The sequence below is a fragment of the Belonocnema kinseyi genome, chromosome 3 (assembly GCF_010883055.1).
Source record: "Belonocnema kinseyi isolate 2016_QV_RU_SX_M_011 chromosome 3, B_treatae_v1, whole genome shotgun sequence".
NCBI classification, from domain to species: domain Eukaryota; kingdom Metazoa; phylum Arthropoda; class Insecta; order Hymenoptera; family Cynipidae; genus Belonocnema; species Belonocnema kinseyi.
In genome coordinates, this window is record NC_046659.1 from 2,673,707 (window position 1) to 2,684,855 (window position 11,149).

Genomic DNA, 11,149 nt, shown 5'->3' on the forward strand with positions numbered 1-11,149 from the left:
ATATAGTGCGTGATAACTTGCCCCTTTAATATGCGTCGTCGTCCCCTGGCTAACATAAACCATAACGCTTGAATCAGTGTGTGTTAGTGTATTTAAGTTTATAGCTAGATTTTCTTATAGTTCATATTTTTACGTCAACAAGCATCTCAGTGGTTAACCCCTTAATGGTGACTCAGCTCCCGGCACAGCTAGAGCGCAACTTAGCTATTGACACCACTCGCAGAAAAGGCTATATGTTTACGGCACAATCACATTTTGGCAGGGTACCTTCGGCATCCTGCTTCTTTCCAGGCTGTGTGATGCGTCGGCTGGATTTACGTTTTCTGGTTCTGTATCTATGCTGTTTTCCAGATCAATTGTTCTCTTTGTTGGTTCTGGGAGATGAATTGTTGTGTTTTTATTTTGTTGTTGATCCCTATAATTTTGTTGTCGAATTCCCTTTATTCTCCTTAGAGACTTCATACCTACTGTTGCTATAATGTTTCTGGATAGATAGGTTATAAACCTTATTCCCAATATTGCTACTCCTTCAAGGTCTGCATTAGTATAATGATAGTGCTCCTCCTTACAATCTACTTTTCGCGGATCCTGAGCTCGACGCGTCATTAGTCTCTTTGCAATCGTGCTCCCCTCAGCATTAGGTTTAAACGTCGGTTGAGCTTTGGAAGATTTATATTCCTCTTTTTGGGGTCATGTCGTACTTCGTCTGTCATCAATCGTGGCTCTTCGTCTGCAGCAGAGATCGCCGTTGCAGAGCTTCCCGACGACCACTTTGGCCTCCGGTTTTGCTTTATTTTCTCCTTTACTACTTGCTTAGCGGCCCATCCTTAAGAATTTATTGAATATGCATTCAAACACAGGGAATGGACGTTTAAAGGAAACCTTGCCGGACTTGCACTTGTAAACATGAGAGTATTCCTGTAGCTTAAGAAACCATTTAGTAATCGTTCTTCTGGATCATTATGGAAGGTTACCCAGCTCAGAGGCGTCCGTAAAGGTGCGGGCGGAAGTTTTTTAGAACGTATATCACGACCAAGCATCCCCTTTCTGTCTTTGTGTAGTTCCGTTCATGTATAATCAGGGCTCTGGAGAAATGAGCTCTGGGTAAGTCTATTTCGCCTACTTCTTGAGCGAGTACAGCGCTAACTGCAACCTCGGAAGCGTCTGTCGTTACTTTAAAGACCTTTTAATAGTCCGTGTATTAAAAGATAGGGCTTGAGCACAACATTTGTTTTAATCTACGGAAAGAGGATCTTTGTCGTCGATCCCAGTAAAATGGCGAGTTCTACTTACACAAATTGAACACGGGCCTTACTTTCTTGGCAAAATTCTTTACGAAACGTCGGTAATACCCGGCTATTCCCAGAAATGCCCGAACTGACCGAGCTGCACGAGCTATAGGAATATCTCTGGCAACTGTTAGTTTCCTAGAATCGGGCCGAACCCTGTCCCCCCGACATCATGCCCTAGGTAAACTACCTCAGTTCTTAGGAACTCGCTATTTTCGGCCTGCAGCATGAGATTTGTATCAAGCAACCTTGAGAATAATCGAGTGATCATCTTATCATGTTCTTCGAGGTTTTCAGAAAAGACTATAATGTCTTCAAAGTAAATCAGTAATTCCGTATCCTGTTGACCGAAGAGTACTCGATCCATCAGGCGCTGAAAGGTGGCAGGTGCACTTTTTATCCCCATCGGCATCCTCTTACAGTAGAAGTGCCCATATCTTGTCGAGGAGGCAGTTTTCGTTTGCTCTTAGGAAGCAGTTTCAACTTGATGGAAACCCGAGGCAAGGTCAAAAACAGAAAAGTATTGAGCCTTCTCTTGCCGGTCGAGAATATTGTAAACAGGAATGTGACTGACCGCTTGTTGAATTGTCAGTGTATCAGCGATTGATTGAGCCATGTGCATGGCAACATTATCTGAATTAGGAGCTGCACCTTGTCGAGGGACACGTACGCTTGGTTGGAAACCTAAATCAAGACGCGAGCTATAGATTTCTGTGACAGTGGACACGTCCATATTTGGTGGATTATTCTGAACGGGATTATTTTCATTGAGATTATTTTGGTCTGATCGGTCTTCGCTGTCCTTAATTTCGCTCGTCATGCTAATTTTTTGATTTTATTTCATTTCTATATATGTAATTTTTGTTTAATTCGGGCGATTTCAGTAGTAATCGGATGGGAATAAGAAACGGGTAATTAGATGCCTAGTCTCTCTCGTGCAACTGTTCCTAATATTCCCTCAACTACGGGGTGTACTAACGGTAATTCGACCGTTCCTACGGATTCGATAACGTGTTCCTTGATTTAATACGTAACTACCGCATGCCTCCTAAATTGACTTACAAGCTCGTTTTCTGGAATGAAACTTAAAGAAGAACCATGACGAAACGTTACGCGCACATTTTCCCTGAGAAGTGATTCTGAAGAAATTTTCAGTCTGGTAATTCTCCTATCAATATAATGAGACCTTGGGCTCGTGACGCCGATGAGGCATTTTATGCTAGTTGATTTTCCTGTTCCGACTTTCCGACCTGAGAACGTAAGGGTCAAATGATCTAATTTCTCACTCGACGAGCGGTTGCCGATTGCAGACGTTCTTCTAGGTTCTTTAATAGTAATTTAAAAATTCTTAAAAAACTTCGCGTCGGTAATTATGGTTTTCTTTGAATTTTCGGAGTTCGCCTGGTCTAATCCGTCATTATTTTGACTTGTCAATAACTCAAGTTTCGAACGCGCGATCGCTAGCTCTACCCCTTTGTGAACCCTTTCTCCGCCACATCGCCTATTTCGGTTGTTAACGGGAGGCGTAGCTTGGATAAACACCATATTTTTTATCGAGCAGACATCTATTCGAGTTTTATTAATTTCCGCGTCATTAAAAAAATACTATCAGAAAACAGGAGTAAACCCTCGGCCGATTTCAGGCATGAAACTGATCCTGCTTTCTGAAATCCCGAGTTCTTTTATTTATTTATTTTTGTTTATTTTGCAGCTTTTAGATTAAATTTTTTCTTTCAACCTTCCTGTGCGCATAACGACTCTAGTGACAACAAAACGTCTTCGAAATTCTCGGGCGCGTTTTTTTTCACTCCACTTTGCACTGCTGTTATTCTCCTCGAGAATTGTTTCACCGTCAAATCCCATTTCGAATCCAAATCGTAAAATTGTGCGAAAAAAATATTTTAGTGTTCTTAATGGACAACAGTTTTTGAAACAAGGGGAAAAAACAATCCCACCGCTATCACCAGCTATTTGTTGCGGATGAAAATAAAGAATATTTATTTATTTATGATCGTTCGTAACAGTTTTTTTCTGTTTTGTTTTTGTAAATCTTTGTGTTTCTGTCAATTTTGTCGTTAATAGTGGTGTGAAAATAAAATCATTTACATTCATGTCATTTCAAAGAACAATTCGAAATCAAATTTATTTTTTACTTTGTTTTTATTTCATAAATTCTTGGTGAAATTTTGAGTCAAGTTTTTAGCTACCTCTTTCCCCTTGATAATGTTTTATTACATTTTAGACCTTGCTTCCCAATTTCAAAAGCTTTCGGTCTACCTCTGAGATTAAAATATCTAGACTGTCTTTCTACATTCTAACTACATTTTTAGCTACATTTAACTACTCCTTCTCTAAGTATTTTCAATTTTCGGATTTTATCTGCCCATTTTTCCGATTCTTAAAATTCAAATTTAACTATTCAACTATTCAAATTCATCTATTTAACGCTTGAATGGTTTGAAGTTCTCTACCTAGATTTAAAAAAGCTTGCGTGAAACCTGTCGAAAAATGTTTACTTGTACTTAATGCAAACTATACATAAATCTAAACTTTCATCCCGTGATTTATGATCATACTTTAAATACGTTTTTATTCCCGTTTTGGCTGATCTATTACATCTTTCTGTTGGATTTTCCTGCGCATGATATTTAGGAGTTTTTGAATATCTAATTCCAAATGTTTTAATTAAATTAATTATTGATTTATTTACGTATTCTTTTCCGTTATCTGGGAACAATATTCTGGTTATAAATTATCGCGTATTCTCCAGTTTGGATTTTTTTGTTTATTTTTAATATGTATCATTTTATTTTTATACCAATTATCCTCGATTTCTTTCAAATCTCTTTCCATGGTTTCTACTAAACCCACTAAAATACTTGAAACTTTTATTTCGTTTTCATTTGACCTTGATAGTGCATCCGAAACATGGTGTAAGCTTTTCTTTCCGTATATAATTTTGTAATTGTACTCTAACAATCAAAGACCATCGTGCCAGACTACGTGTTGGATGTTTTAGGTTATGAAGACATTTTAAGGCAATGTGATCTGTAATAACTTTAAAAGATTAACCCTCTAAACACGGTCTAAATTTTCTTATTGCCCAGACTACGGCTAAACACTCTTTTTCCGACGCGAAGTATTTATATTCTGCGCCATTTAGACCTCTGCTTGCAAATGCAATTATAAAATTTTCACCGTTTATGTTTTGTGTTAATACAGTTCTTAATCCCGTATCGCTAGCATCGGTTTCAACTTTAAATAGACTTGGAAAGGCTAAAATTGGTTCTGTTGTTAGTAAGTGTTTAATAGTTGTGAATGCCTGTTCCTGTTTATTAGTCCATTTCCACTTTACTTCCTTTCTTAATAGCCTTTCCAGTGGTTCTATGATTTATGCAAACTTTGGAATTTATACCAAGATGCCATTCCTATCAGTCTATGTATTTGTTTAATTGTTTTTGCCCTTAGGAAATTTAAAACAGGTTCGATTTTTTCTTTATCGACTTGTAATCCCTTTTCATTCACTTTAAAACCCAAATATTTCATTTCCGAACATTAAAATTCGCATTGTTCTAAACCTATTGTTGAGCCTGTATTATTAATTTTATCTAAAATGATTTCCAAATATTTTAAATGTTCTTCAAAATCTTTTGATACTATTATTATTTCATCGAGATAACAGAATACATGTGGTTTTAATTCTAATGTCATTATTCTGTCCATCAGGCGCTGGAATGTAGCAGGAGCATTCGACAATGAAAATGGCATCCTTTTAAATCGGTACATTCCCTTGCCCGGAACAATAAAAGCTGTTAGTCTATAATCTTTTTTATAATTTTGTCTTTTAACAGTCTGTCTACTTCATACGTAAATTTTCTTATTTTGGGGGCTATTTGGGTGATTTATCTATTTTTGGTGAGTTCAATCTGTCGGTTTTAACTTTGCTACCTGATCCATTACTTTTCTTTTAATCAAATTCTCTAATTGCACTTGCTGTGTCTCATTTAATTCTCATTTCATATTTTTATTTTTCGTATAAAAATTCATATTTAATTTGTTCTTGTCCTTATTTGTTTATTTTCTCTCTCTCTATTTTGAATAGCCTGCTTATTTAATCTACCAACGGCCACACTGGATCGTGCCAGTGTTCCGTCGCTCGCCTTGTAGAGTTTAGGGTGTGGGGCACCATGCCCTCGTACATTCTGTGCTGGCGGTATCGAGTCTAGTGCATCACCTGTAAGGAGGGCATGGGATTGGGTGTATGGCGACACGGGAGAAAAGACTTCGCACTGTAACAAATCTGTCTCTTTCTCTCGCATGAAGTTTCGCAAGCTAATCTTCGTTCCGAATTTTTCTCATTTTTCCTTTTCTTATCCTCTTCCGTCTTTTTAATTATTTATTTCTGCACTATATTTACATTCTCTTCTATCGCATATTTAATATTTGGTCATTCTGGTAACCACCAAATTTTTTTCTCATAATCCATTTTCAAACCTAGTTTTTCTATGATATCTGTACCTATTATTCCTATAGCTCTAAGATCTGGCACTAGTCTGAATAATAAGTATATTTTTCCGTATGCCCTACTTTAATCGGTATTAATACTTGTCCTGTAATTTTTCCTTTCTGTCCATATGCGAACATCAATATAACGTTTTTCGGTTTTTTTATTTCCTAATCTAAATTTTGTATTGTTTGTATGAGTTTTTCCCTCTCGTATTTGTGAGTTGCAACGGTATCAACTAACACTCTCAATTTATGAGCTATAAAATATATCAAGGTGAAATCTTGTTTCGTCAGATTCTTTTGTGTCTATGTCTAGTAATTCTGACGGTCTGTTGTTTTTTTGATTATTATCCGTCTTTAATAACCACCATTTGTGCGTTCCTGATCTATACTGTACCAGCAATTACGTCGAAAATGGCCTATTCTCCCACAATTTTAGCATGTAATTGGTTCTCGCGATTTGTTATTAAATTTTCGGTTACCTAAATTTGTATCTGCAAACTCCTGTCGACTTGGATTTGTTTCACCTTTTTTATTATCCTTACATTTTTCATGATTCAAATTTTTCGTATTTATTTTTAATTCTTATTTCCTTTTTTGTCTTCTGACTTAATAGTATTCTCTTCCGCGTTATATAAAAGTGCTGGTGTTTGAGGGGACTTATTTTTTGTCTGTGTTTCCTAACAGCTGACTAATTGCATTTAATAATTCTCCAACTGGGTTCTGATTTCTGAAACTATTATTATAATTATTACTAAATCTTGGATTTCTTTGGAATTCAGAATTATTTTGATAGTTATTATCAATATTTTTAAAACTTGGATTAAAAAATCCAGGATTCCCATTCGGAAATCTTGGTTGAAATGGTCTATTCTGTTGATTTTTATGTCTCGGTCGAAATAGGCTTTGTTGATTTTGATTATAATTTTGTTTTTGATTTCTGATTTCATTCTTATTTTCAATATTCTTGTGGCTTTTATTATTTCCTTGATTATTTTTACTTTTGCTATTTTTATCATCCTCTTTGTCTAAAATTCTTAATTGTTGACCTATAATTTTAGATTTTCCCAATTCTGTTTCCCATTCTCGTCCCAATATTTCTAATTCCGAAAATTTGTCTCGCAATATAAACTTTATATTAAATTTTTTAAATTTCATAAGTCTTTCTCAATTCACATTCTAGACTTGGTCGTGCCATTAATTTTTCAAATAGCTGTTTAATTTCTGTTACAAATGCGTGAATAACTTGTTCTTTTTTCTGATTAAAGAATTTTATTTTATTGTTTATGATCTTCGAGTACTTTTCATTTAAGGGGGTAGTAGGTACATGTTAAAATTTTTTAAAAATCTATTTTTATATTATTTTATTTTAATCACCATATACCCTTAGAAATAAGGTAGAAACCTTCTTTTACCTCATTGCGCATCGGAAGTGGCCGAAAACGAGTTACTCCGCAAGGTGCCTCGAGCGGTCGAAACATACAATTGGCGTGATTTCGTTAGTCAAAATTATGTCCTACAACAAATAAATAATTGCGAATGTCAAATAAAAATTAATGCAAAAAAAATTATTGAAGAAAGGTCGTTGAACATGTATTACCCCCTTAAATATCCTTCTTTAAATTCTGCGATAAATTGGTCCAAATTTTGTCTGTAATCTTGATTAACCTAAAACCAAATTAATCCTTCCTCTTCAAAACCTGAATCTAAATTTTTTTAAATGTCTACCTCGTTAATTTTGTATCCTCTTTTGAATCTACTTAAGCTATTCAAGAAAAAACTCGGGACTGATTTCAATATTATTTTTTAATTTAATGGGCCAGTTTGACATTATTTGAAAAGGGGAGATATTATCTCCTCTCCTTGACTATCGGTGTTTCTACTTCTATCCATTCTACCTTGCAAGTCTGTTTGGAATTGAGGCAAATTTAGTGTTCTCATCATTGATTGCCTTTGCACCGGTTAACGTAAGGAGTATCCGTCCCCTTGACCGCTGCCTCTATTATTTGTTATTCTTTTTCTTGCACCTGTTAAAGCGTGTCTTTGCTCGTTAAATTCTAAATTTCTTTCTTCGAAATGAACCATATTTTGTGTATTTTGTGACTTAGTACTGTGATTGAATAAATTTTGCGTTTTATTTCAAACTATCCAATTTATCATTTAAATTTTTTATTTCTTCTGAAAGTTTTATTTTCATTTAGTCGCTTTTATTATCGTCAAAATTAATTAATTCTTCTGTCCCATTCCAAAATGCATTAATACTTTCTAAAAATGAATCAATTTCAAACGTTTTATCGTAGTTTTGCTTTTTCTCTTACTTGCACTTCTATCTTTATCCGTAGTCTTTCGCAACCTAATTTTGCCTTATCTCTTGTCTTCAATTTCTTTATCTATTCTACTCATTTCTAATTCTTGATTTTCTAAAGTCGTACTATTCTCAGTATCTATTCTCCAATCTCCTAACATATTCAAGGTATTGGGAGACAGTAAACCAATGGCTTGTATATGTGGGTGCCGTATTGTCTGTATGGGTTTAGCGTACATTTCGTATGCGTTTGTCTTTGTATTTTCGTTTTTAGGATTGCACCTGTCGCTTGATTCGGTTGTACCGCCCCCCATTCTGGTTCTCTATGTCATACCGTTCCGAATACTGAGTTTCTTTGTGTTTTTTCTTCTTCTAATTGCATTTTTGACCCATTGAATATCATTGTTTTCATTTTCTAAATTATTCGCATTTGCTTTTGCGTTATCTGTTTCATTTATAATTTCTGTAGTTATATTATTCTCCCTAATTTCTCCGACACTTTCTACCGGATTTGTCATTGTTGGAATAACTTTTATTTTTTCGGATCTTAAATGCATTCGATTGTTTGTATTTTTACGGTCTAGCTCAGGGCTTCCTATGTCCGATTAAAAACCGGCACGTTAACTTAAGTGAGCTGCAAGGGGTACAGATAAGGCGTTTCTTTTTGGGTAATTTTTTGTTAATTGAAAGTTGCAGAGCTTGCGAGCACGCGAAGTGTACCAACTATTTTTATTGGACATATATGCAATTATATTCGCACCTTTTTATTTAACCACATTGCTACCCGCACTTTAACGAGCGCGCCCAATTTGTGAGGGAATCTCGCAAATTAAGGGATAGGAAGGTTTTGGAGTGTCCAAGACTGGATGAATTCAATAATTTATAACAATGTAATTATAAAAGGGTTTATTAAACCAAACTTGCAGAGTTTAGTTTCGAAGTCGAAAATGCCTCAATAGCCCGAACGATGAAGCCAAGGCACCTGGAGTATTGGATGGTGAAATTCATCCAGGATATCATCCTGAGGCGATGAGGCGTCGTTGTTGGAATTACGAGTGATTGAGTTGCAGAACGTTTGGATGATTGTGGGGTAATTATAACTTTGTTATACCGTATTTCTTTTTGCGGAGTTATTTAAAGAATTTAGTTTATCAAGAAGTCAATCCGGGTGATTTAATGAAAGCAAATGTTACCTCACATGACATCGACTAATCCTCCACATTTCTATGGAAGATACCGTGCTTCCTGAAATTCAAGATTTTGTCCCTCTTCCATGAAACCACTCAAAATAAATAAAGTAATACTAGTGCGCCAAGCATGTTCGCCGCATATACTTTGTTCCTCGCCGTCAGTTCTGAAGACCAAATCTGCCACATGAGACGTTTCTATCTGCTTCGGAGAGTATCCTTTATATCTGTCACGACCTGAATGTGACTTTGTGGCGCGTCCAGGTATGTATAGGTTTCTCTAGCGGAAAGATGTCGTTTAACGCTTCTGTCGATGAGGTCGGGGTCTTCAGGGATACCATTGAGTTTCAGATGAAATAAAGAAATTTTGTTGAAACTCCACACATTCATTTTTAACACAAAGAGGAAAATAATGGCGCTGATCAATTTTAATTGTTTGTTTTTATTTACTATATTACTTACCGCACTACGAACTACGGCTATAATATATATTTCAATGTGTTTTATGTTTCAATTTCATCTCTATATTTTACGTACACAATGTTATATCTCTATGTACACCAATTTTGAGCGATGGTGGCCTAATGGGATTGTTCTGCTTGCCACATGTGGGAAATGAAATTCGATAATCTTTTGAATTATACTCGCTCGACCTAGATTCAAATATAAACCCTCAGGCTTTCCCCTTGTTAGAGTTAATTTTTTTTAAATTTCTGATTGAATCCGGATAACATTACGTACACATTTTTAAAGTGCCTCAAGAGGCTTTGCATTCTAAGAGAGAACAGCAGAATATCTTTGGTTGTTTAAAAGAAAAATTAAAAAAAAAGTTTATCATACATAAATGGGAGGATGCAACTCACTTGCGTCTCGAATCGAGCGAAAAAGTGCCTGACCCACTTTAAAAGCACGAAAACTAGCGTTTTTCTTGCACGTGGTTAAGAAAATATTTGTATACATATCTCCAAAACTACTCATTTTTCAACATCAAGATTATGGATTTATTGTACTAACATTTCACAACATGTTGCTAATTTTATGGTTTCAATGGGGCTTGGTCTCAGAACCCCGCTCTTTATTATCCATTGTCGTTTTGTTTATCATGATTCAAGGTTTCACACGCCAAAATGAACATTCATACCAAGTTGTATTGCAATACAACTAATATGTGGTATTCATTTTTCTGTGGAACACGAAGTACCCTGCCTGTAGAGAATTACCGATATATAAGAATGAAATACTGTAATAATTTTTTATTTCGTAACATTATTATATATTTTTTATCTATTTGTTGGTTATAGGAGCGTTTGATCGAGAATACAGCCTTTCTCTTGACAGATTGACGGAGAATGACGAGAAGTTGTTGAGAAGTTCGGACGCTGCTCCATCCACGATGACCCTCTTTTGTAGACATTACTTCAAACCATTGAACATATGAAGAATAATGTAATCGTCCATTTTTAAATGTCTATCCGAAGCATTATAAAGAGTATAAATGTATATCGAAAGAAACATTCTTCGTCAAAAATATTGAAATTTTATTAGATATAATAATATTTATGTATTTACAATATAAATACGATGAAATTTGAACAAACATCCGATGAATTTGGTGATGAATGATAATTTTCCAAGATATGTTATTTGTATAATTACTAAAGTTTGATTGAAATTAGAACAATTGATTGATTCTTCATTATTTTTAATTAAGAGTGTCTTATATATTAAATCGAAGATATTTATAGTTTCTAATTCTTTATAAATCAGTGATGCTCAAATTTTTTAGATATAGAGAAGAAACATTATCACAGAAAAAAGTATCACTTCTTAGGAATGAAAAAGTATATGTAGCGGTGGTCGAC

General features: G+C 35.1%; 1 protein-coding gene across 11 annotated transcripts in view; it reads left to right on the top strand.

The window, feature by feature from the left end:
* LOC117168793 (DENN domain-containing protein Crag) overlaps positions 1-10,884 on the top strand; it is a 205,549-nt gene extending 194,665 nt beyond the window's left edge. For 8 of the 11 annotated variants that reach the window (XM_033354603.1, XM_033354605.1, XM_033354606.1 and 5 more), the window contains one exon: positions 10,589-10,884. In XM_033354603.1, coding sequence (XP_033210494.1) covers positions 10,589-10,725 — 137 coding nt within the window. In that variant the 3' untranslated portion in view covers positions 10,726-10,884. Of the gene's footprint in view, positions 1-9,026; positions 9,191-10,588 lie in introns of those variants that run through there. The other 3 variants (XR_004466552.1, XR_004466553.1, XR_004466555.1) reach the window with 3 other exon arrangements.
* The last annotated feature ends 265 nt before the right edge of the window (positions 10,885-11,149 follow it).